The sequence below is a fragment of the Poecilia formosa genome, unplaced genomic scaffold (assembly GCF_000485575.1).
Source record: "Poecilia formosa unplaced genomic scaffold, Poecilia_formosa-5.1.2 Scaffold337, whole genome shotgun sequence".
Classification (NCBI taxonomy): domain Eukaryota; kingdom Metazoa; phylum Chordata; class Actinopteri; order Cyprinodontiformes; family Poeciliidae; genus Poecilia; species Poecilia formosa.
The window spans coordinates 368,571-394,617 of NW_006800276.1; the positions used below are offsets into that span (position 1 = coordinate 368,571).

The 26,047-nt window shown below is 46.2% G+C and overlaps 3 protein-coding genes and 1 non-coding gene across 9 annotated transcripts; 2 read left to right on the forward strand and 2 right to left on the reverse strand.

The window, feature by feature from the left end:
- Nucleotides 1-818: 818 nt before the first annotated feature.
- On the forward strand, nt 819-5,069 carry LOC103152975 (uncharacterized). 2 transcript variants are annotated; one of them, XM_007573707.2, is made up of 5 exons: nt 819-2,096; nt 2,551-3,177; nt 3,266-3,342; nt 4,049-4,291; nt 4,500-5,069. In XM_007573707.2, exons 2-5 carry the CDS (start codon nt 2,568-2,570, stop codon nt 4,749-4,751), a joined length of 1,182 nt encoding a protein of 393 aa, XP_007573769.1. In that variant the 5' UTR covers nt 819-2,096; nt 2,551-2,567; the 3' UTR covers nt 4,752-5,069. The 2 variants fall into 2 exon arrangements, with proteins under 2 accessions (XP_007573769.1, XP_016517062.1); XM_016661576.1 differs by lacking the exon at nt 819-2,096 and having other exon boundaries at nt 2,113-3,177.
- Nucleotides 1,550-1,632, reverse strand: trnal-cag (transfer RNA leucine (anticodon CAG)). Its single transcript has one exon. It is a non-coding gene; the product is annotated as a tRNA-Leu (tRNA).
- Nucleotides 5,070-6,277: 1,208 nt separating the features above from the next.
- abcf3 (ATP-binding cassette, sub-family F (GCN20), member 3) lies at nt 6,278-12,600 on the reverse strand. The gene is made up of 21 exons (XM_007573710.2): nt 12,450-12,600; nt 11,661-11,808; nt 11,511-11,587; nt 11,354-11,409; nt 11,127-11,224; nt 10,849-10,971; nt 10,502-10,768; nt 10,341-10,421; nt 10,199-10,258; nt 10,065-10,121; nt 9,970-9,992; nt 9,799-9,854; nt 9,514-9,714; nt 9,248-9,324; nt 9,084-9,128; nt 8,862-8,994; nt 8,696-8,784; nt 8,131-8,222; nt 7,922-8,054; nt 6,782-6,869; nt 6,278-6,709 (listed from the first exon to the last, which is right to left on the reverse strand). The coding sequence occupies exons 1-21, from the start codon at nt 12,520-12,522 to the stop codon at nt 6,551-6,553; spliced, it is 2,136 nt and encodes a 711-aa protein (XP_007573772.1). The 5' UTR covers nt 12,523-12,600; the 3' UTR covers nt 6,278-6,550.
- Nucleotides 12,601-14,255: 1,655 nt separating this feature from the next.
- lrch3 (leucine-rich repeats and calponin homology (CH) domain containing 3) lies at nt 14,256-25,460 on the forward strand. Of its 5 annotated transcripts, none has more exons than XM_007573712.2 (20): nt 14,256-14,584; nt 16,869-17,013; nt 17,747-17,873; nt 17,953-18,058; nt 18,135-18,271; nt 18,337-18,440; nt 18,540-18,633; nt 18,730-18,811; nt 18,893-19,035; nt 19,158-19,213; nt 19,302-19,347; nt 19,424-19,558; nt 19,752-19,796; nt 19,934-19,987; nt 20,382-20,415; nt 20,495-20,608; nt 21,037-21,134; nt 21,208-21,345; nt 21,419-21,496; nt 25,137-25,460. In XM_007573712.2, exons 1-20 carry the CDS (start codon nt 14,335-14,337, stop codon nt 25,284-25,286), a joined length of 2,136 nt encoding a protein of 711 aa, XP_007573774.1. In that variant the 5' UTR covers nt 14,256-14,334; the 3' UTR covers nt 25,287-25,460. The 5 variants fall into 5 exon arrangements, with proteins under 5 accessions (XP_007573774.1, XP_007573773.1, XP_007573776.1 ...); XM_007573711.2 differs by lacking the exon at nt 25,137-25,460 and adding an exon at nt 22,388-23,311 and having other exon boundaries at nt 14,258-14,584; XM_007573714.2 differs by having other exon boundaries at nt 14,259-14,584; nt 18,896-19,035.
- The last annotated feature ends 587 nt before the right edge of the window (nt 25,461-26,047 follow it).

Below are 26,047 nucleotides of genomic sequence, written 5' to 3' on the forward strand. Positions count from 1 at the left end.
CAGTGTTTTTAAGTTCCAAAAACTGTGAATAAATGTTTTTGCAACATTGTACAATCACTGAGATCAGTTCTTATGCACTTAAATAAATGCTTAACTGAGTAAAAGTATTGTTGAAATTGCAGATACCTTTCTTAAAAACTGAGATTATTCATAATATATTTTGTAAAAGTGAAATTCGTTTAATATAAAAATCAACAACAAGTCCTCTTTTATTGGTTCTGTTTAATTTTGCAATGAGTTTACTTGTGTGGCCCCCTGCAGATCAGATTAATATGTATGCGGCCCCTAAACCAAAATTAGTTTGACACCCCTGGTTTAGACTTTTACCTTCAGATGCACACTACAGAGACAGCTTCTTCTGATGGACACAATGAACACCTTAGACCAGGGGTCCCCAAGCTACGGCCCGCCATCATTTGGTCCGGCCCCCTGAACAATGCCGGATCCGGCCCGCCTCCTCATACCAGAGAGCATTCAGTGTGTTTTTTTTTTTTTTTTTCATATATTGTATTTTCCGGTTTATATGTGGATTTTTCTTCAACCACCAGAGTGGCTCTTGAGCAGATGTGAAACTAACTTTCCCTCAATGGAATATATACCACTCAGTCCCAGTCACCGTTTCACTCACGGTTTTTTCCATTTGCATTCTGGGTAAAAATCTATCTAAAAGCGCGAATGTGTCGTCGCCCCCATCCCCCCCACCGCTCGACAAGAATTTTCTAAGATTTCTTTCTCCAAAAACTAAGACCGGCCCCCGACCAGAGAAAGGAACAGTTATGTGGCCCTCGCAGGAAAAAGTTTGGGGACCCCTGCCTTAGACCACAAGGATCAAACTCCAGACCAAATTTGGCCCGCCATAACTTTATGAGGCCCTCTAGAATCTGGAGGGCCTCATAAATTGAACCTTAAGATAACAGTTGTGTGCTTAAATATTATTTTATCAGTCAAATCAAATCAATTGTCATTTGTATTGGACCAAATTACATCATGTGAAAAGAAAGTGGCAATCGAACACAGGGAAAGGTAATATTTGAACAGTTTTATAGGTTATTTTTATCAGTACATTCTGCCACAACTGCTTCTTTACGGACATTCATGATGTTGATGCGGCCGAAAACAAAATGCCATATTCCCCGTCTTACAGACAAAGTTGTTGGCTACTCTGCTGTGGAACTAAATAAGCTTGTCCACTGCTCTAACTTGTCTTTTCATTTTTTCTTATGTTAAAAAATTCCTACACGAACTGTTTCTTATATCTATTATTGTATTTCCTCTACAGTTTATATTTTACACTTAATGTCTTGAAACCGAAGTCCGATTCCTTGTTGGTGTACACGATCATGGCCAGTAAATTGATTCTGTATTCAAATCCCACTCAAAATTTCAATCACCTTTGGCACTGCTGGCTTTCCATACATGGCAGGCATCCATGTGATGTGGATTTATTTCCTGTTAAATTAAAAATAAATCAACAATAGCTTGCTGTTACAGACGTAACAGCAACAGTAAATTAAGATCAGATCTTCAGGTGAAAATGATAAAATGTTTCTGTCAGAAGTGGGATTCGAACCCACGCCTCCAGGGGAGACTGCGACCTGAACGCAGCGCCTTAGACCGCTCGGCCATCCTGACATCATGGTAACGCATACACAACCGGCAGCATTTAAACAACGTTAGCCTTTTAGGGCGAGCCACTATTATTTCAGTTTTCGACTTTATGGAGCCGGTTGTCAAAGCGGATACGAAATTGCCTCTACGGCTCAATGTTCAAGTAAAAAGCCCCATCTCGTAGCGAAAAAGTTGTGTAGGAAAAGCTACAATGTTACGAAAAGATCGGCTACCCCCCACCATTACTGGGTGAGTCAGGATCACGAGCTGGATCATGTTCGGACCTGTTCGTGGGTCTGGCTTTGTCGCACCCTAAATCTGGATTTTTTTCGGACCGGTTTAGTTCCCCCTTGCGTCAGCTGCGTCAGTTTCGTTTTCCTTTCATCGTCACTATTAAATAAAAGCAGCGGAAGAAGAAGAGTTTCGGTTCTGCCGTCGTACCAAAGGGAAGAGAACACCTTTGTCGGACTGAAACGGCTCCTGAACAAGTAAGACTTGTTCTCATTAACTCACTAACAGTAACTCTCCTGAACTCGGACCTTAACGCTAAAAAGGCTTAAAAACAAAACACAAGCTAAAACCTCGCGGGTTGTTTCGAGATTATTCGAGATTGCTGCACTAGACCAGACTACATTTAAACAACTTCAAATTTACGTTTTTCATCCAGAACCGGATGTTAAGGGATATCTACATATAATCAATGTTTCCCCTTTTAACGTGTCCAACATGTTAGTTGAAAACAGGATGAGCCGTTTCAGCGGCTACAGATGTTTACTCACGTCTCTATAGCAACAATTTAAGCATCAACAGAAACTGTGGGTTGGTCGCTTCAAAATAAAAGCCTCTACCGAAGCATGGATCAGAACCAAACTCTCAGGTTGGGTAGACAGTTTTTTAGTAAGTTTTTAAAGTGACTGACTTGTTCTGTTTGTTTTGGTTAAGTTTGGACTGCAGACACAATGAACCAAGCTGCTCCGAGCCAGCGACCCGTCATCCCGCAGGTCCGGTACCACCCATCCATTCAGATGGCAGGAAGTGGAACCACAGCCGGTGCTACTCGTCGTCCTCAGACCAGAATTCAACCTAAAATGGTCCAGAAGAACCAGAACTCCAACAGAACCAGTCCGGCTGGGGCGCACGGACCACCTGACAATGATCCAGGTCCAACTGCGGATCAAGCATCAAGCAAACAGGGTCAGAGGTCCAGACCAGGTGCTGCTCGCCACACTCAGACCAGAACTGATCCCAGAATGGTCCAGAAGAACCAGGACTCCAGCAGGACCGGTCCATGTCTTAACAGAGGACCAGAACCCAAGAGGAATCTGGGTTCTGCTGAAGACAAAGCTCCTCCCACACCAGACCAGGTCCCGCTGGACCCAAGGGCCGAACTGGACCGAAACCTGCTGCAGCAGGTGGAGGTTCTGACCCGCGGACAGAGCACCAACCAGGACTGGTTCCACTGGAGGAAGAACCGGATCACGGCCTCCGTGGCCCATCGCATCGCTCACTCCAGGTTCGTCAACGGCAAGAGCAAAGCTCCGCCCCTTTCGTACCTGGCTGCCATCACAGGTAAGCCCCGCCCACCAACACATGGACCCTACTGGTTCTGACAGTTTTAACCAGATCCGTCGTGTTCATGAATCTGGTGGCTCCACAGGCGAGGGGCCAAAAGTCCGGACCAGAGCCATGAGCTGGGGCATCGAGAAGGAGGCCGAGGTCGTCTGCAGGTATCAGGTGAGTTAATGGACCCGGTCTGAAAGGTCCAACATCACCTGGACGCATTTAGGCAGACCTGTGATGACACTGTTGCAGTAATCAATGCCACTAAAGATAAACGCATGAATGAGTCTCTGTAGATCTTGCTGAGACTTTATAAATGTTCTTCAGCTGATAGAAGGCCGACTTTGGAACCATCTTTATGTGGCTCTGAAGGTTCAGGTCAGAGGTTAGCCTGATCTCTAGTTCCTTGCTGTAATACCTGAAGCTGTGGGTCGTTATTTATACCAGAAAAAATTTTAATATTCTAAAATTTCAACAAAAAAATTCCAGTAATACAAAATTCTATAAAATGTGAAGAATAATTTTAAAACGTCAAAGAATCAGATTTTTTTTTATTGTAACAAAATGAAATATTAAATCTAAACTATTTAAAGAGGCAGTATTATGTCTATTTATAGCATAATCAAGTAACTGTGTTATCTTGAGTTGTTATTAAAGTGCTGTATGAAACTGTCTGAGGCCTTGAAATTAGGCCTCTGTCTCTTTAAGAATTAAAGGATTACTCCAGCATAACGAAAGAATCAAAGCAACAGTCCAGGTATATTTTTGATGTAAAACTCAGAAAAACTACATTTTACATTGTACTGCGCCTTTAAATATCTTGGTAAAACAGACTTTGAGAACAGGGAGTGTGTGAAGTGTTACCTGTTGTGTCCGGTAGACTCTGAAGTCGGCGGCGCTGGGCCGGCCCGTCCGGGTTCTGGAGTGCGGCCTGTTCATCGACGGCCAGCGGCCCTGGCTGGCAGCCAGCCCTGACGGCATCGTGGTGGATGTGCGGAGCGGCCGCAGGCTGCTCTGTCTGGAGGTCAAATGTCCCTACAAACACCGGCACCGGAGCGTGGAGGACGCCTGCAGGGACGACCCGGCCTTCTGCCTGCAGCTGGACGGGGACACACCTGGACAGGTAACCTCCCAACAGAGCATGGCTTTGTTTGGTTCTGTCTTTCTGTCTAATTCAATTAGTAAAAGTATCAGTATCAAATTACTATCAGTGGGAGAACTTCGAAACAATTGAGGGATTATATTACATCTAGATAACTACATTAACCTTGGCTCACTCACTTCACCTGTCCTCTGTCTCACCTGTCCTCTCTGTTCTCTGTCCTTCCCAGGCTCCAGTTTACGCCCTGAAGAAGTCCCATAGCTACTTCACGCAGATCCAGGTCCAACTGGCCGTCACAGGCCTGGACTGGGCCGACCTGGTTGTCTTCACTCTAAAGGAGACAGCCATTGTCCCCGTGACCTTTGACCCCGACCTGTGGGACGAGACTGTGTCCAAGCTGGAGGTCTTCTACCGGGACGCCGTCCTCCCTCACCTCAGACAAAAAATGCAGCGGAACGCAGCCGCAGGGCCAGAACTGTAGAAACAGGAAGGTCCAAACAGAGGTGCTCTACTGGACACGTCTTGTCCTCTGAGGACAGATATGTTCTGGTTCTGATGGGGGTAGAGGACGCGGGTCATTTTTTAAGCTACTGGTTCAGTTCAGATTAAATAAGTCAGACTTCTGAGGAACCCAATCTTCTAAGTCCAGTTTGTCCAACCAGAGACAGACAGAACCCTGAAGAGCTTCAGGATCAGAACCAATCCAAACGTTGCCAACTGGATCAGCTCACACTTCCTCATATCGGACCTTTTTCTGTAGTGGGTTCAGGGTTCCGAAAATAAATTAATTTTATATGAATTTGTCTGCATTTGTTGTCAATTGGGAGTTCTCCATGCAACTTTCTACTAGAAAATGAAGGAAACAAAAGCAGCAACGCTCCCCCAACACAGCAAGAACACACACAGCTTACTCCAGAGTTAGCATGCTAACATTAGCATTAGCACCACGTCTGTTTGGAGAATGAATATTCCACCACCTGCTGTTAGCACGTTAGCATAATCTTAATGTAAAAACTGTTTTTCGTTTTGTGTTGCGGTATTTATTCGTGCAGAAGTTAGAATTAACAGTTATTAGCTATTCGCTGTTAGCATGTCATGACGCGGCAGACCCGAGTTCGACTCCCTTTCTCGGTTCCTTTGCCTCCGTCTTCCTCCCTCTTCCTGTCGGAATAATGTTATATGAAGGCCACTATTAACGCCGAACAAAATCTTTAAAAGCCACTCGGGTATGAGCTACACATTAAACTTCCCTTTGGAATGAATGAAGTGTTTTTGAATTAAAATGAATGCAAGGTTGTTAGCTTGCTAGCATGTTAGCATACCAAAAATTAACCAGATAATTACGAGTTGATTTTGGTCTTCCAGGTAAATTGAGACATGAAAGTTCGGGTCAATGATACAGAACCAACACCATCAGAAGACACGCAGAATTATCAGAATCTTTCCAACGGATAGACAGATCTAAATCCACTCACCTGGATCAGCCTGTACCTGCCAACCTGTCCATGATTGCTTTTGAGAGGAGCTACATGGTCAGTTGTCCAGGGCGGCATCTTAAAGTGATGAGGCACCCATAAACTAGAAAATAACACAATGACACCTACCTCAGGGCCCAAATCATTTTTTGCCAAAAGTATTATTTAGATTAAATCATCTTTTGGCAATAAAGGGGTGGTGATTTTTTTCGATTTTTTTTTTAGCAAAAAAAAAAAAAGCAACAACAAAAAACCAAAACAAAACAAAACAATTAATTTAGGAAGGTGATGTTAAACTTTAATTATCCTTTGAGCAAGTTTCTAGTACTCATATGCAGGTGTAGTGGAGAAAGTTCCCTTTAGTTGAATTCTCTGCTTTCTGCTACAAACAAAAAAAAAGACATATCATTGTTTGTATATGAATTGGCTGGAGTGCAGCAGAACCACAGCTGGTTCTGGTAAAACCGGGCTCATGGTGTGAAATGGATGTTCTGCTCCCTTTCACTCAGATGAAGAAGATGAACAGAAACTCAACTTCTTGGCATCATGTTTTATTTTCTGGTCCTTTAAATCTCATAAAATCTCAGACGTCTCAACAGGTTCTGTTTGACCCAACATTTAAACTCGAGTCGTTCCCAATCCAGAGTTCACTGGGACTGCACTAGGTGACCCCCAACAGCCAATCACCTTGCAGCACTTCGCCTGAGCAGAGGATGACAGTTCTGGTCCTCCATGTGCTCCGACTGCTTATTGGCTGCTTCTCCAGGATCCCTGGTGGGCGTGGTCAGTCGGCCGGGGCGGGGCCTCACAGATAGCCCTCCTTCTTGAACTGCTCCTGCAGGATGTCCCGGTACTCGTCAAAGCCGCCGTCGACCCGCCACACCTTCCCGCTGTCGCACACCCACAGCTCCTTACACACCAGGCGGATGAGGCGCTCGTCGTGAGACACGAGGATGACCCCGCCCTGTAGGGGGTGTCAGACAGGTGAGGGGCTCAGGTGAGACACTGGGTCAGAAGGAGGAGCGGACACACCCACCTTGAACTTGTTGAGCGCTTTGGCAAGAGCCTCGATGGTCTCCATGTCCAGGTGGTTGGTAGGCTCATCCAGGATGTAGAAGTTCGGACTGAAACACAGATAAACATGTCAAACTCGAGGTCTGGGGGGCCAAATCCGGCCCGCTGTCAGTTTTTATGTGGCCCTCTGGAGTCCAGAACAGGAATCTGATCCAAAGAGTCAATTTTTCTCCAAGTCCAGAGAAATAAAAGTTGTTCATAGTCACAAATGTTACATGTTAATCAATTAATTGCAGAATAAAATAATTTAAATTCTGATGATTAATATTTTTTGAATAGCAAGTTTGTCTATAGAAATGTCAATCAACTTTATTCAGGGCTTAGGTTGTGTGTGTGTTTTATTCCCTTTTGGTTTAATATTTATTAATTATTATGATTCAAATTATTAGTTGGTTGTTTAATGGTACTACTATGATAATGATAAAAGTGATGATAAAAACTGTTTTCTTCTTCTTTAGGTAACTCTGGTTGTGACTGCATGGCGCAACAACCAACAACAGCATTGGTGGCCCTGCAAACACCAATGCTGTTCTTGAAAAGAAGTTTAAAACGGTTCTTTAGGACACCAGTCACATAAAAAAGTGTAACTTTTATCACTAAATTTTAATCATATTTTCAAATTTATTGGTATGTTCTGATATGTCAATGAAAGAAACGTGTAGATAATTGTAAAAGTAACACTCCTGAGAACACAATGACAAAAGTAAATCAAAATTCTTATGAGAAGAATTTAAGATAAATGAGAAATTGAGATAAAAGCCACTCCGGTGGTTTCTGGATGGTAAAAACAACTAAGCACTTGTGTTTCCCAGCAGCCATTGTAGAGCGGTAAGAGGTGCTGGAGCTCTGCTGGAGCTCTGCTGGGGTTGCTAGGTAACAGACTGGGCTTGGCTGGGGTTGCTAAGTAACAGGCAGTGCCTGCTGATTTGCTAGATTCCAGAGGTTTTTGAAATGGCTCATTTTCTAGACACCAAAATAGATTTTATTGCCAAAAACAGCTGTGTTTTTTTTATTTAGTGCCTCGGCTATTTTTTTGTTTTTTTTTAGAAGCAGTAGAAAACCAAATGATAGTGCAAAACTGTGCAAAATGTGAGTGTGTTACCATGGCATGGTCATCTGGGCGAAGGCCACGCGGCTCTTCTGTCCCCCGGACAGGCTGGCCACCGGCCGCGTGGCCAGCTCCCCGGTGATCCCGTAACCTCCCAGCTGGTGCCGGTACTCCTCCTCTGTCCGACCTGTGGCACAAACACAGAGGCCAATCAGGGCTTGCCGCCCAGCCGTGGGTTCCGGGTCTGTTGTCACCATGGTTACCGGGAAACTTGTTGAGCAGCAACTCCACGGCACAGACATTCAGGTCCAGCTGGTCCACGTGATGCTGACTGAAGTAACCGATCTTCAAGTTCCTGACAAAGAAACGCCGGTTAAACACCAGCTGGAAAAAACCAAAGGCTGCCTCCAAATTTCATCTTGTAAAACTTTCCCCAGGTTCCTTAACCGCAGCATAAAAAGGCATCAAATGTTCACGTATCAAATCACGAACAAGACTTCATTAAATCAAAATGTTCTCCTGATCGAACGTAAAAATGATCAGAAAAAAAGTTCTTCAGCTCAACAGGGAAAATTCCCTGATCTGAAAATGAAACTTCAATAAAAAAACCCAAAAAGTTTCTGTGATTGATCAGTAATATTTATCCAATCAAAACATCAAGTCTCCTATTTAAAAAATAAAGGTTCCCCAATCAAACCCTAAAGATACTGCAATCAAAACCTAAAGGTTTCTGATTAAACCTTTAATCAGAAACATTTCTTTAACTGTTAACAGGGATTATTATTTGCTCACAGCCAGTAAATCTGATTGGACACCAGGCAGCCTCACCTGTGAGCTTGTCTGATGCCACTGACCGGTGTCAAGTCGTCCATCAGCAGTTTGAGGATGGTACTTTTACCGGCACCATTTTCACCAACCTGCCAGCAAAGCCAGTTCAGAATAGGTGCTGCAAGTCTTGGACTAGGTGACTTTCTGATTAACTGATGATACGTACGATGCAGATGCGAGACTCGAGGTCAGCCGACAGGTTAAGTCCAGAGAAGAGCGGCTGATTTCGACTGTAGTAAAACTCTACTTCATCTAACTGAAGAATAGGAGGAGACAACTTCTCAAAGTTATCTGGAAACCTACAAGAAAACATGAATAAATGAATCCATAAACAGCAACATCTGTTCTGTGGTGGATCTTCCAGTTTGTGAAGGCCTGAGCTTCTTACTTCAAAGTGGTCTCCGTTTCTTTCTGAACTGGTTTTAGCTCTGGTCTGCAGGACACAACAACAGTTACTGTCAGCAGGAGATGCAATGTAACTCCAGAAACAATAAACACAAAGCCCATGAAAAGCACAATGAGAAAAAGCATGAGGTCAGGATGGGAACTTACAGCTTTTCCAGGAGCTTGATCTTACTCTGGACCTGGGCAGCTCTGTTGGCGTTGTACCGAAATCTGTCAATGAAAACCTGAAACACAAACACTTTACATGTTAGCTTGAACCCGGGGTCCCTTCAAGTTGTAGCCTGAGCCTGCAGCAGCCTCAGGAGTTAGCCTGAGATAATATGGAGTCTGGGATTACTTCATATTATTCTGATCCCAGGATCATTTCAGGTATTAGTCTGAGCCCTGTAGTGTCTTGTAGTACCCGGTAGTACCTGTATATGTTGCCTGTACTGCAACTGAGCCTCATACTCTCGCTGCTGGTTCTTCAGGCGATCCTCTTTGGTCTTCAGGAAGTTCTCGTAGTCACCACGGTAAGTGTCCAGTCTCTGTGAGTGCAGATGGATGATGTCTGTTGCCACGGCATTCAGGAAGTTTCTGTCGTGGGAGACGACCAAGATGGTGGACTGCCACGTCTGAGGGGGACGAGTCATTCGGCTCACATTAGCTCGCGGCTAATGACTCCATTGTTTCCTATGAGTGATGCTATGGCTACAGACCTGCAGGTAGTTCTCCAGCCACAGAATGGCTCTGATGTCCAACATGTTGGTAGGCTCTGAAACACATACAGTCATTAGAGGTCTACCGAGAGGGCGGGGCTAGCTGAGGGCAGATCTGGCTGGGGGCGGTTCTAGTTAGGGCAGGGCTAGATTGGGGTGGGCATAACTTACCGTCCAGCAGCAGCAGGTCAGGTCTGGTGAAGGAAACACAGACAGGTTAATCAGGGATCATGTGACCTGATGGAGAGGAAACGCTGGAAACTCACCGGGCGAAGAGCGCCCTGGCCAGCGCCAGCCTCATCCGCCATCCTCCAGAGAACTCCCTGCACACAGAGAACACGCGGGTTCTGAACGGTCCACACACAGACACAGAGAACCAACATGTCTGACCGACACTCACTTGGTGGGCTGCTGTTGCATTCTGGGAGAAAACCCGAGACCGGCCAGGATGACTGAGGCTCTGATTGGACGATAAGATGCAGACAGGATGAAGAATCGTTCCAGTACAGGGCTTTGTGTAACTAATATGTTGCCATAGTTACCGTGCCGGGGCCTTGTCGGCTTCGATCTCCTCCAGTTTGGCATAGATCTCCGACAGTCGCACGCTCTCCATCCCGTCGGCCCTGAAATGACGTAACCCAACCTCACAGTTCACGCTGAGACAAAATCGCCCGCTGCAACCCGAATGTTAGCCTGATCTTACGTTCCGTTGGCGATTCGTGCGTTGAGCCGCCGCTCCTCGTTCAGCAGGTCCTCGCGCTGCGTGTCACTTTCCAGCACACTCTGCAGTGCTATCGTGTCGTCTCCTGCCACTTCCTGCTCCACATGCAGGATGGAGATGTGGGCTGGCACTCGCAGGTTCCTGCTAGCTAGCATCTTCAGCAGCGTGGTCTTCCCCAGACCGTTCCGACCAATCAGACCATACCGCCGGCCAGACGCCATGGACAGCTCTGCCCCCTGCAGCAGACACCTGGGCACAACAACAACACATGGAATGAAGCACGATCATAAACGGCGCCGCCTGCTGGCTGTGATGAGGACGGTCCTCACCTCTCTCCAAAGGAAATGTCAAAGTTCTCAATTCGGATGTCGTAGCTGCGGTTCTTCCCTGACTGGTCGGCGCGGCTTTCCTTCTTATTACTGGCCTGACTGGCTGACGCCTCCTCCAGAACCCTTGGAGGACAGGTGAGTAAATGTGAAAAGACAGGTGAGAGAACAAGTGGGGACAGGCAAGAATTCCAATCGTCATCCTCAGGCAAGAAGAAGAGACAGATGAGTAAATTTGAAAGAAGACAGGTAAGGACAGGTGTTGTTGCTCAGTGACTCACAGCGGACCGGTGGCTTTCTGAGTATCCCTCTCGGTCCTGCGCTCGTTCTTGGCTTTCAGCTTGGCTTCAGCTTTTTCCAGCTTCTTGGCATCAACCGTCTGGAGAGCAACAAGAACACAGAGACAGAAGGTCAGAGGTCATTAGAACCCATCTCTACAGCAGGCCAGAAGGAACACAGAGGCTGAGTTTGCTTTATGGTCAGTAAGTAAATATGAATGCAGACTCACTGTGTTCTGGGGACGTTTCATCATCCAGATTCCCTGGATGTCCTTGGCTGTTGAGACTGAGGAGAACCACACAGATCAACATCAGGCTGATAAAAACCGAAAAAGAACAACTAGACAAACCTGGGCGGCCATCTTAGTTAGAGCCGTCCGACATTACCAGAGTCCGCGGACATCTGAGAGAGCTGCACTGGAGCGTCCAGCAGCATCTGCTTCTGAGGATGACGATGGTTGTTCCTGAAGACAAACCCCAAGTTTACCTCCTGATCATCATCATCACTGACAGACCAATCACATAGAGGGAGCTCACAGCTTCAGGGTGTTGAACATCTGCAGGCAGATGTCTCTGATGTCGTCCTCGTTTTTACTGTCAGCAGAAACGTCCTGCAGGACGCCACCAATGGCGTCAAACACCTCCTCGCCATCTTCGAAGTCGGGGCCGCCACTGTCCAACACACCTGTAGCACATTACCATGGTTACACTCCAGTCATCTGGCCCACATTTCCAGGTAGGGTAGAGAAATACGTCGGCATGGAAACCCTTGGGTTTTACATCTCCAAAGTGGCTCCTAGTAACACACTGGTTCTAATTAAAGGAAGGTCTGGAAAAGGTTGACCTCTGACCCCACCAGCCACAGCATCTAATGAGAGTGGTCATAATGTTGTGCCAGAGTCATACTTTCCAAGTGAAGCTAACTTTAAATCAATCATGTGACAGAGAGTGCCTGGCACGTGCTGAGTCTGAGTAGAGCCCTGTTTGTAGTCCAACCTCATCTTCATCACTTACTTTCCTACAAACATGGCGCCCGGTTTCCTGCTGTTCTTAAGGGCCCCGAATGGCAGCTGCTATGGGTCTAATTCTGACCCGGATTTAGCCTGAGCCAGGCGCGGGTCGTCGCTCCCTGGGTGTCCCGGCTCTGGCTCAGTCACGTCGGGGAGTCGAGCCGCCAGAGAGCCGCGGCTGCCCGGCTCAGAGACGCACTAAAGGCCGCTGTGTGGGTACTAACCGGAGCCGGCGGCCGCTGCCTTCGTTCCCCCCTCCCGGCTCTAAGCGGCTATAAGCTGCCGGCACACAGCCACTCTTTCCCCGGTTTCTCACCTGTGATGTAGTCGAAGAGCTCAGTGTCAATCTCAGGAAACTCTCTCTTCAGGATGTCCACGTACGTCGCCATGATACCCGGCCCTGGACACCACTGAAGTGCGCATGCGCCAGAATGCGACACCTCTCAGGATTATGGGTGATAGAGTCTATTGGTTCCGTGACGTCAGGGCGAGAAGACTCTCAAATTCAAATTCAAAAATACTTTATTAATCCTAGAGTTAGATCAAATGTTACTTATATCATCCCCATAACTTCTTCCAAACATTTGTTCCAGGTGCTGATAAATGTTAGCAGGTATGATCTAAAGTAGCAGTCTGTATCACTGCAGATATGAAGAAGCCTCTGACTGGAGACACTGGTTTTTCTTTACAGCATAATGAAGAGGATGCTCGGGGTTTTGTTCTGTTTCTCATGCTTTTCAAAATGGAAAAGATTCCATAAAAATCTAATAAATATCAATTTAAAAATGAGATGTTCAAAGAAGCAAATGCTTCCGAGTGCCAGAAAAATTTAATAATTTTATTTTGATTGTTCCTAAACTTTCAACTTTGATCTTAAACAAGCCATTTGATCATAAATGTAATTTAATTATTTCATCTTAATTGATTATTTTAGTACTTATAAATTATCTTAATGGTTTTTCCAACTTGGAAATTAGAATTTTAGAGTTCTCATTACAAATGGGAGTAGTGCTGTACTGTACTATTAGGAGTACTGTATAGTAAGTGCATGAATACACTAATATTTCTCCATAATCTGTGTTATTGTATGGTCATATTAGTAGTAATATACAGTAGTACTAATATTCACCCCATGGGGCAAGTATATAGCACTATTTTTGTCATTATGGAGTTTTGTGTTCATGTCAGTGGTATCGATAGTTATATAAAACAATACTTCTAAGTCTGTAGCACTGTATTATTTGGTATCGTCTAATACTGTGGTAACGTTAGGAGTACGCAATAAGATTGGTGGTTTGTCTTTAGTACTGTATTAGTATTAGCATACAGTGATATTTCCGCTCACTCTGTGGTACTGTGGTGGAATATAGAAATAATATGATCAGTCTGTAGTACTCTAGTTGTATCAAGAGTATTAATATTAGTTTATTTCAGTGATAAGTCTGTAAAACTGTAGTTGTATTAATGAATGCGTAGCAGGCTATAATTGTTGTGTATAGCATTTGTGGCTTGGCTGTAGTGCAGTATGTGTTAGTATACAGTGGTATTTATGGTCACTTTGTAGCACTGCATTAATTTTACAGTCAGCCTATAGGGTTGTGTTAATGTTAGCAGAAGTACACAGTCATGTTTATGATTATTTTGTACTACTATAATATTATAAAGCAGTATAATGGCATTTTGCATCAGTAGTGTTAATAGCAGCACAATGAAATATTTATGAGTCTGCAGCACTCTAGTAGTATTAGTATATGGCTATTTGGGTTCAAACTACCACATTGTGGCTGTATTAGTAGGAATATACTATAGCATATGTGCTGCCTGTTAGTGTACAGTAATTTTGGTCACTCTGTAGCAACGCTGTAATTTACGGAAGTATCATGATTGGTCTGTGGTATTATACTTGTGTCTGTAGTATACAGCAATATTTGTAATAAGTCTTAAATACCAAATTCCTATTAGAGAATATAAGTATTTGGGGTCGGTCAATAGTACTGTGGCAGTATAGTACTCTATAAGTATAAGATTATACAGAAATATGTGTAGTCCCTATGTAATAATGCATTAATATACAGCAGTAGTACTATGTAGTACTGGTAGAAGTGCTTCTGGTCAGTTTTACGCTTCTTCCTCGCGCTGCACTGCGCATGCTCCTCTCCACAGCAGCCGTTAGCATCGGGGGCTAACAGCCGGAGCGTGTAATGGCGGCCTCGGTGTTACTGGGGTCTGCGGAAAGCACCGGACTCAACTTCACGGTCGGAGCCGGTGGCAATGCTATCCTCGGAAACTCTAATGGACTGGGCCAGACGGGCCCAGCGTCCTGGAACCGCTCCCTCGACCGGGCGCTGGAAGAAGCCTCGGTTAGCGGCTGTCTGAACCTCAGCGGCAGGAAGCTGAAGGAGTTTCCCCGGAGCGCCGCCAACCACGACCTGACCGACACCGTCCGGGCCGGTAAGTGAGGTCCAAAAGCGGCCAGCAGATCCATAGAGTCCGACTGAGCTCTGTTGGGACTGCTGAGGTGGTTTGGAGGGGTGTTTTAGGGGACTTCAACGGGGGAAAAGTTGAATCCAACTTCCAGTTCCAGAGGAGGAGGATGGAAAACAGAGAGGGCCGGTGTTGTGACAAACTGCGAGCCCCGGCTACATGAGGTCCGGCTTCCTCTTCTTGCAACGGCGTCACACCGCTCATTGGTCGCTAACCGCTCAGATCAGACAGAAAAGGGGATGTTTGGTTGTTTTTTCCAACAGGGTCAAAATTTAAAATAATCTCCGTCATGGAGGAACCTCTGCTAACTCTCCTTAGCACTGGTTACCAGTATTCCCAGTTAACACGACCGTATGACGCTGGTATTATGACTGTTATAATTATAACTCGTTATAAACCTGCTCTGCTTCAGGCTGGTTTCTCAAGGAGGTGAGGCCGGGGGACGGACTGTTTATCAGGGGTAACAGATGATGACAGCACACCGGTGCGGCCCGGTTACACACAAACAGCCGGTTTTATTCTGCAGTCTCTGGTGATTCAGCTGGTCCGAGGTTCGGCTCGGATCAGACCCTGTAGGAAAGGTGAAGACACACCTGTGCGGCTTTGTTGTTTTGTTTTGAACGCCTACTGCTGGCTCCGCCCCTTTGGGACGGTGTGGACCAGGAAACAAGCACCCCCCTCAAAGAGCCAAATCAGCCGATTATTGATCAGGCATAAAACAGAATAACCAAATTATTATTTATTTTAATAATTTATAGACATGAAGTGTGATCTATGAAAGTCCACTGAAGATGGGACAGATGGGGAGAAAAGGGAGCAAAAGATGATGAAATTGTAAGTAAAAATACAGGAAGATTGATTACAATGTGCTTATTTTGGGGTTCAGTGTGGTCGGGGAGGGGCATAAGGAGAGCAGATGTAGGCTCCCTTTGTTTGTTTCGGACTGTGATGGAGGAGGAAACTCAGCAGGAACTCCATCATCTGCACTGCTTCATTTCTTCTTCTTTTTTTTTTTATTTTATTCAGTGTGTTTTCTGTTGAGTCTGGTTTTTGATTGTGTGCTTCTGGAAGGATTCTTGATCTTACTTTTTATACTTTCTGACAGTTGTTATGATGTGTAACCATGGCAACAAGGCGTTGCTTTCACAAACATGAGGGGCTGATTAGCATCTCAGAATTCTGAGATAACACCTAAACTACAACCCAAAATCCTGGAGATCATCTCTACTGCCCTGATATGGAGCTACTAGCATGCTATTACTATCTACAGTCAGATGCCTCTTCAGATTCGTTGCAAACTTGACTGCTGCTGGAGATTCTTCCTGCCCTCTATGAGTCTTTGAAAATAGTTGGATGATTCCACATGTAGCTTTCCTTCAGGATGAGTGAAGTGTTTCCACACAGGCCAGATTGATCAGTTTAAAGCCTTATCTTCCATCTATGGTAACGTTGGACTGTTGGGTTACCATGGTAACCGATGCTGAACACACTGGTTGCCCTGAAGGAAGTTCTGCCTCTGGTTCTGTCTCTGCTATAAACAGGAGTAGGGCTGAAACGATTCCTCGAATGATTCGAGTACCTCGATTACTAAAATTCCTCGTTTACAACAGCCCTAAACAGGAGCACCTGGTTACCTGTTAACTGAGCACGCTCAGATCGCTCTCTGTTAACTGAGCGCGCTCAGATCGCTCTCTGTTAATTGAGCACGCTCGGATCACCTTCCTAACCGCTCTGAGAGCAGCTGCTCTCTCTGCGGTTCCTGTCAGATCAAACTGAAACCCAATTCTGTGGTTTTGGTCTGTGGCTCACCACTCTCCCTCAACAGCTCAAACTACGTTACCCAGAATTCCTGGTTGCAGCTTAATCCCTCCCAGAGTCTGAGACAAAGGCCTGGTGGCAAACAAAAAAACAAACAGGAAGTCCCCCACAAACCACTTCCTGTTTGTGATGGTGGATTGATGAGCATCACCAGCTGCTGTTACAAACAAGGAAGCTGAGGTTACCATGGTGATGAGTGCTTCCTGTGGCCCTCACAGCTGCTCTGATAAATATAGCCTCTGTGGGTCAGCTCTGCATCGTGTCGCTGGCAGAGGAGTCAGCGACGGTGGGAGGAGAACAATGGCAGCAGGGAGGAGTCCGGGTGATTCAACAGAATCACTTCTATTTAATCTGGAGTCAGAGAACCAGAACCATCTGATGATTAATCACCAGAACCAGAACCAGCATCTAACTGAACTGTGTGTGTGTCCAGATCTGTCCCGGAACCGACTGTCGGAGCTTCCTCTGGAGGTCTGCCTCTTCGTGTCTCTGGAGTACCTGAACCTGTACCAGAACTGCCTGAGGTCTCTGCCAGACGGCCTGGTGAACCTGCAGGCCCTGACACACCTGAACCTCAGGTCTGACACACATGCACGCACGCACACACACACACACACACACACACACACACACAGAGTTGTGGATTAGCTGATGCAGCTACTCTTGGTACAACGCATCACTTACAAACTTTTCTGTTCTAAGTGTGTTAAATGTTAGTAAAGGGCAAAGTTAAAAACTAGCTCTGTTATTGTTAGCGCAGCTAATTTTATGCTTATCAATTAAATTCGTCTAAATTTAATGTACAAGAAGTTGAGTGCGTTAAACATTTTCAAGTTGGCAAAACACACCACCACAAAGCTTAACATTTTAGAATTTATCCAGAAAATTTAATTTAGTAAAAGCTAAGGTTGCTAAACCTTTTCTAAATTAGCCTCACTATTATTAACACTTCAGAATTAATCTCTAAAACTGAACACTGGAAAAGTTAAATGCAGCCAAAGTTTCCAAAAATGCTAAGTTAAAAACTAGCTTTGTTATTATTAACAGAGATCATTTTAAATTTAGCACTTGGGAATTTATCTGGAAAATTTAATATAGGGGAAGCTAGGTGCAAAATGTTTTAAAAATTAGTAAAAGCGGCAAACCGCTAGGTAAAAGTTAGCCCTGCTATTTGTTTTTAGCTTACTGCTTTAGATTCATCTGGAAAAATGGATTTAGAGGAAGATAAATGCACCAGTAACTTTCAAAGTTAGCAAAATGCTAAGTTAAAACTTAGCTCTGGCATCCGTCCGTCTGTCCGTCCTCCTCCAGTCGGAACCAGCTGTCCGTCCTGCCGGCCGTCGTCTGCAGCCTCCCTCTGAAGGTTCTGATCGCCTCCAACAACAAACTGGTTTCTCTGCCAGAGGAACTGGGCCAGCTGAGACACCTCACTGAGCTGGTGAGTACGGTTCCTGATCAGACCCGTTACTGATCAGAACTTTTGTTCGGTTCTGATCTCTTGCTGTCGGGTCCGGCAGGATGTGAGCTGTAACGAGATTCGGACGTTACCGTCCCAAGTGGGTCAGCTGGAGGCTCTGAGAGACCTGAACATCCGGAGGAACCACCTGGTCCGACTCCCTTCAGGTAAACTCACTCAGACACGCCCGGTCCAACCGGGGGAAAAACCAGAACCAGATCAGAACCATGTGGCTGCTTTCAGAGCTGGCTGAGCTTCCTCTGGTGCGCCTCGACTTCTCCTGCAACAAAGTGACCTCCATTCCCGTCTGCTACCGCGGCCTGACCCAGCTGCAGGCCATCGTCCTGGACAACAACCCTCTGCAGAGCCCGCCCGCACAGGTACACAGGAAGTGACATCACAGCTGCTGCTCTGCGACTGAGCCTAACACTGTTCTGTCCTGCAGATCTGCATCAAGGGGAAGGTCCACATCTTCAAGTTCCTGAACCTGGAGGCCAGTAAGACCACGCCAGAGCTGCCCGAGTTCGACAGGAGACCTCTGACCTCCTGGTCTGACCCCACACACACACACACACACACACACACACACTGTAATGCTGCTCCTTCAGAATAAAAGCCTCATGACTGACTGCAGCTGTATCCCGGCAGTGTTGACGAGGCGTATCCAGGGCGACTGTATGGCGCGCTGGACTCGGGCTTCAACAGTGTGGACAGTGGAGACAAGCGTTGGCTGGGCAACGAGGTCAGACCGTACTGCCAGATCCGATCCGACCGGTTCCGATCCAGAGGTCCGGTCCGTCCTGCAGGGACATTAACAGAACCTCGTCTTCTGTTCCAGGTTTCAGAGGAACCGTCAGAGCTGCCGGTCAGAGACCAGAGGCGAGCCGGACCAGGAGGACACGTGCTGCCCAACGGGACATGTGAGACTCGCTCAGCCGCCCACAGACTGTCACATTCTCACTTCCTCCTCTTTCCCTCCTCACTTCCTCCTCTGTCCCCAGCAGATGGGGAGCTGGAGCAGATAGACTTCATCGACAGCTGTGTGGAGGAGGAAGAGGAGGGGAAGCGCCGTTCAGGAGGAGCAGACCGGAGCAGCCTCAGCTCTCAGTTCATGGCGTACATCGAGAGACGCATCACCAGGGAGGTGAGGCTCCGCCCCCTCCTGCTGGAGGCTTTCATTCAGCCTGAGTCAACCAGGAGACGTCATTGACTTAAGCAGGATGGATCTTATTTTGAAAAGCTCTGATTTCCTGTTTATGTCCTCAGGGTTCCCCAGTGAAGAACAGCTTGGCTCGGGCGGAAGACATGAAGAGACACAGCAGGTCAATAAAAACACTTTGTCCTGACCACTTCAACCTGTGTGTCCTCACTTCCTGTCTCACTTCCTGTCTGACTTTCTGTCTCTCTCAGAAATATGGCCGACGGCGTCTCGGCGTCTTCGAGCTCCCAGAGTCAGGTATGATGATGGAGCCGTCTGACAGGAAGCATAAGCCACCAACTGGCTCCTCATGTCCTTATTCGTGTTTTTCCAGAGAGCTGGTTCTGGTTCTGGTTCTGGAGGTGTGGAGAGGATGAGAAGGGAGGCTCAGCTCGCTGCTCTGAGGTACGACGAAGAGCGGCAGAAGAACCGTTCTCTGCAGAGAGACAGCGTCACCAGCTACTCCAAGGTACATGACCAGGCATTCAGACACCAGTTTAACCAGTTAGACACCAGTTTAGCCAGTAGATCACTTTTTTAACTGGTCGCTATTTTAAAGGTCATAGACCAGTTGAACTATTTTGTTGCCAGTTTGCCAGTAGTTTCTGCAGTACCAGTTTAACCAGCAGGGGGCGTCTCTAACTGGTCCTGCTGTTTTGCAGCATAAAGCAGCTCAGAGCCCGTCCAAGTCCAGTCCAGAACCTGAGGTGAGTCCGTCTTTATTTCTTACTCATTTACTTGCAGACCCTCTTCTTCATGTTGATTGGACAGCGCGGAGCCCCGCCCCTGTGTTTAGGCCACGCCCCTTTATGTATGTTGATGTGTGTCTGGTGTTTGTTGTCAGAACGTCTACCCCTCCAGGCGCTCCACCCACACAGATGACTCCGCCCTCATCATGGTAAGAGCTTGGAGCTCCGCCCACAAGCTCGCATCTCATTAACGGTTTCCAAAATAAAAGCATGCAAAGGGATCAGTGGGTTTCCTGCATGTGACATCACAGATTCCTTTCTGTTGGTTTCTGGTCCAAAGATGAAAGGAAACTTCTTCCTTCTGTTTTCTGACCTCTGACCCCTGACATGACCCCTGACCTCTGACCCCTGTCTCTATGTCGTTGCATGTTGATTTGAATTGATGATAGCTTCCTGTTTCCTAATGGTTTCCTCTCTGTCATTTCCTGTTCTAATGGTTTTGCTCTCACAGCTCTGGAAGCTCCGCCCCCTCCCTGCTCCAGGTACCTGCAGTGGGAGGAGCTTCTCTCAGGTGTGTAACCGTCCTGTGTTTTGTCTTTTCAGCAGGGGGAGGACAGAGCCACCTTGTCTCCTACAGGTAAGAGCAACACCAACCTGAAATCTGCACTAACCTCACCTACAGTTCCGCCCACTCTGAGCTTTCTGTTTTCTCTCAGCCAATCAGTCGCCTTCGTACCCCGGCTCAGGAAGCGGGGCTTCCAGTCGGACGTCCAGCCTGCGGCCGGAGAGCTTCCTGTATCGCCTCAGTCAGAGGGACGAGAAGAGAAAAGGCGAGTGTATTTTCACCTGCGATGTTTGAATGCATATGTGAACGTTGGCGCAGGCCATTCTGGGTAAATAAAACCAAAACAAACATGCTAGCCTAGCGCTAGCAGCAGAAATGGCTCCTGGTCTTTAGCCTAAAGAGAAATCCTCCAACCGCTAAAATCTGACGCCTCCATCTTGTTTCCATCTGGTGAAGAAGGAAGTTGCTCTCAGTGTCTTCAGAGGTTTTTGTATCGTTTCCTTCAGTGGTTCTTGGTGCAGCGCCCCCACAGGCCAGGAGGGGAACAGGTTGGTTTGACTCAGAGCCACAGCAGCTGAAGATGGAGCAGATGATGGAGTTCTGGTTCCAGTAGAACCAGGTTGACTGGACTGGTTCTGGAGGTACGGAAAACATCAGTAGCTAGAGTGTGACTGTGCCCTCTCTGCCCTGTAGGGGACGCCGTTGCTGCACCGCCTCAACCCAAGGAGGAAGCTCCTGCTGCTCCTCCTCTGGTGGGCGAAGACGCAGCGCTGGTGGAGCAACTCAGAAAGGTACGTAGCTCCGCCTCTTCCACTTCTTCTGCTCTGTGATTGGTCTGCTCACCGACTCTCTCCTCCCACCCAGAACATCGAGGCCCGGCTAAAGGTGGCACTGCCGAGCGACCTGGGCGCCGCCCTGACGGACGGCGTGGTGCTGTGCCACCTGGCCAATCACGTGAGGCCGCGCTCCGTCCCCAGCATCCACGTCCCGTCCCCCGCTGTGGTGAGTGTCTCTGATTGGTCAGTTGATGCTGCCGCCTCAACTGACCTCCACTGACCTCTCTCTGTCCCTGCAGCCTAAGCTCACCATGGCCAAGTGTCGCCGCAACGTGGAGAACTTCCTGGAGGCGTGTCGCAGGATCGGTGTCCCACAGGTAAACACACACCTGGGAGACAGAGGCTGAATCCAAACCAGTCAGACTGCAGACTGCAGGAAGGACTCGCTAAACTTTAACACCAATACATCAGCTTTAGATACCTAACAGACCGGCACCCCAACCAGGAGTTTAATAGCTTTCTGTGTTGAGCCATTCTGTCTGTAATTCACCACAGTGTGCAACAACAACTGAAGACAAATATAAAAAATTAAATTCCTTCTGGATAATTCTAGTGCACCGATTGCCGTTTTCTGGCCAATTACTCATTTTAAACAGCCTGAACTGCTGATTTCAATCTTGGCTAAGTAGCTAATAGTTTAATAAAATGTTTATTTTCTTATTTATTAAAGGGTGTAGATTATTTATTTGAATTTCTAATATTGTATAAAACAAGATTAGATGATTGAAAGAAAAATCTGCAGAATGTGCAAATTTTTTTACCCAATTAATAGTCAGAATAATTGATTGTTAAAGTAATTGTTAATTGCAGCCTGACTTAAAACAATGTTTCACATGTGGTGAAGTTAGATTATACATCTAATTTTTGCTCCGACTCTGAGGAAAGTGCTAAAGCTAGTTTAGCCAGACCTGCTCAGAGAGGCCGGTGGTAAAACTTTATGCTCACAAACAGCAACAGTCCTCTCAGTGGTCTGGCTGTTGACTTCTTGCTCAAGATGAGATGAGCCTTTAAACTGATTGTTGTAACAGAAGTTGTTGTTCAGACGTTTGGATTCAGTCTGAATCATCTGATGAAATTTCTTCTTCTCCTCTTTCTAAACTAACAGCTTCCTTTCTTCTCTTCATCTTCCCGTCTTCCATTTTGCTTCCTGTTTCACTCCTTCCTCGTTTTTATCCTCCACCGTGTCCATCACACCCACACACACTCAGGACCGCCTCTGCTCAGTGGGCGACGTTCTGGAGGGGAAAGGGGGCGGGGTTTATGGGACGCTGCAGGTGTTACTCTCCATGGCCCCGCCCACTCTTAGCCCCTCCCTCCAGGTCCAAATGGCCGGCTTTGCCCTGTTTTACCTGTCCGTCATGTCGGCGCTCTGCGCCATCTACGTTCACCTGGCGCCTCACGCTTAGACCCGACTGGAACGTCTGCAGGACCTCCGTCGGGTTGGGTCCGTCCCACGTTTAGCTGTCATCTCCCGCTGTAGCCACACCGTTCCTGACGCACAGAAACGTGGAATACTTCATGAACAAGCACAGCTGCAGGTTCCCTCTCCTCTGGAGAATGCCGGGTCCAGTTGGGACGGTCGGTACCTTTAGTGAAGAGTTGACAAACTCCAGTCCAGATCTAACATCCTGCAAATCAACCGGTCGGCACCGGGCCTCTGCAGGGCCGATCCACAGGGCGTCCACGCATCCTTAAAATGTCTTAAATTAATGTAGTTGAGATTAAGGCCATAAAACTTGTTAAATCCATTTTAAAAAAGCAAGTTGGCCTGAAACACGTTAATCACAGGTGTTATATTTTGTCACGGCAGAACTATTTGATCTCATGGACATACGGAAGTGACAGATTGGACTTTTTGGTCTGTTCAGACTGCTGTGGAAAAAGTCAGATATGAAATGAGAAACATTGGATTTGGGTCGCGTTTGCCTGCTCTGAGAATGTAGCCTAGCTAATGCTGCGTTCAGACCGAACTGTTTCACCAAAACGCATCCAGCGCCTCAAGTTGGACGCTTGGTTTCGAGCATCAGAATTGTCTGTTGTCCGTTGCGCTCTGATGGCGACAGAGATGGAGGACACAACCGTGTCTGCCATCTTTGCTAGCTAGCAATTAGCCTGCTGATTAGCATCTGGGCCCAGATGCTGATTAACATCTGGGCCTCCAAAACTTTACAACAAATGTCAATACGTCACATAGCGGAGTCTCTCTGATTGACGCGCTACACGCCCGGTGACGCACCGTAGACGTGCATCCATGTGGGCACATCGAGTCGCGTTCAGTCCGAACGCAGCATTAGAATCTGGACTGGGACTTGTGGACCTGAACTGGGGATGGTTATGGGACTTGGAGCAAACATTTTGGACACAGCCCAGATTCTGTGGGTTTGACTGGGACTTGTCAGGTTAGTTTGAGACCTCTGACTGGACTGGACATTTGGACTTCGACTCTGACTTGGACTTGGGTCTTTTGGACCTTTTCTGGGACTTGTACCAGGACTTTTTTTGGCTTGAACTGGGATTTCATGGACCTGAGGATAAGCCGTAACGTCTCTTTGCCGTTGTTCACCGAGTCGTAGAGGATCACGCCTCAGCTGGAGGCAGAACTTCCTGTCTGTTTGGCCCGTTTCCTGCCTGCTGAAGCTCCGCCCCCTCGTGCCTTACGTCCACCTACCTGTCTAAGTGTTTTTTACAGTTCTGACCACGTGAAGTGGGTCAGAACCAGAACAGAACCGAGTCCAGGACTCCGGGAGTCGTCTCCATGGTAACCATTATGTTCTGCTGCTGCTGTGAGGTCAGGATGAGGTCACACCCCCTGAAGTTCCCCTTTTTATAAGATGAAGAGTGATGATGATGATGATGATGATGATGTGTTTTTAACCTCGGATCGGTCTGGATTTTTCCTCTCGATTCTCTAAATAAAGTCCAGAAAAACATTTTGACTCATTTTTTCCCCTGAGCTCACCTGAGTTAGCAGAAATGTTTCCAAGCTTTTCTCCTCCTGAAACGACTAATCAGATTAATCGAGACGAGTCAAGTAGTTTGATAATTGATTAATCGTTAACTGCAGAATACAGACTCAACAAAAATACCATTTGCTGAAAGAACAGCACACTTAGAGCTGTAATGAAGTCAAAACTTCACAACAAATGTTAACTTTTTACATCTAAGATAGAAAAAACAACCTTTGTCTGTTATTGTTTTGCATCCAGGTCTCCTTCAGTTTTTTACTGTTTTTTTCAGTAAAAATAACAAACCCTGAAATAAATATATTTATTTTTATTTTTATGTATTTCTTAGACATAAGCGGTTAAATAAAAAATCTGCAAATTTAATCATCAGAATAATCGATTACTAAAATAATTACAGTAGTTGCATCTTAGAAGTGCAGAAAAATTCTGTAAAGAATCTTAATTCCTACTGTCAATTCTAGATTGATTCAAGACTATCAAAAATTGATGTTAGTCGATTTGAATTGATTTTAATTCTGCTTAAAATTAGATTTTGAATTTTTTTTTTAAAGAAAAAGCCAGGCAGCTTAGCTAACCTAATACAGGTGAATTAAGTTAGATATTTATGCAGAAATTGAACTTGTTAGAATTTTTTAAATACATTTTTTATTTGTCTTTTCATCTTGAGTCTAACATTTACACTGAAACCCAGAAACAAATTGATTTCTGAAATAAAAGTCGTTTCTAAATCGCAGGACGCTGAACGATTCGCATCCCTACTTGTGAGTGAGAGAAAACAACAGTCCTTTAGGCTGCTGACTGGCAGTGCTCAGCAGCAGCTCTCCTTCCCTCCATCCCGCATCACTTCCTGTTCTTCCTGCTTCTTTTTCCTGAGTTGCCATGGTTACAGTTGTTTTGTTCCTTAATTTAAGTTGTCATCATTTGACCCACCTTTCTGTTGACGCCCCGCCCTTCGCTGTTTGCTCTTCTTCTGTGGTGTTTGTCTGTGCAGACTAAGTTGTGTCTTCCGCTCCACATCCTGGAGGAGCGAGGGCTCCCCCAGGTGGCCGGGACGGTCAGCGCGCTGCTGGACCTGGCTCCGCCCAAGCAGTCCGTCTCCACGACGACGGCAATGCCACCTGGCCCGTCCGTGGTCATCTAGCCGCTGGCCTGCACGTGCTCAGTCGGCCTGCTGTAACAACCAATCAGAGCTCGCCGAGTTCCCACAGCCAGAAACGAGTTGTTGTGACGCCGTTCAGGAAGCTGTGTGGCGTATGGAAGCCCATCAGTGCCAGGAAGTTAAAATCAGGAGTTATAAATGAAAACGTTGATAATGTTTGGTTGAGCTGATTGATCCAGATCAACACTAATGTCTGAGTTTCCATGGTAACAGCAGGTTTTACTGCTTTGACTGGAGGAAAAATGGATAAACGATATTTTTTAAACTGTAAAACATTTTTAGACTATTGGTTGGGAAAAATCCAACTCAGGCAGAGAGTTTTTAACCTTTTTGTTCTTGTGGAACATCTGATTATTTTGCTTTTTTGTGGGAATATTTTTTTATAAAGTGAGTGGAAAATTTTATTTTAAAAATTTTCTCTCAATCCTTTAAATTAATCTAAAGTACATACCAATTGAACTGTAAAAATACATTTAAAAACTATTTACTTTTGTGTGAAAAGTTACATTTTACACTGATTTACCATACCTTTTGATTTTAGCTTTTACCACGCTGGTTGATTTAGTTTTTGCTCAAATGGGCTTCCATACAGCATCCATACAGACTTCTGGCAGGTGAGTGTTTTTGTCTGGATGTTTGAGGCGTTCCCACTGATCCCAGTACTGATCCCAGTACACGGTAGCCAAACAGAGGCTTTCCTACTGGTGCAGGACTGGTAACCTGCTGGAAGCTGCATGTGGATC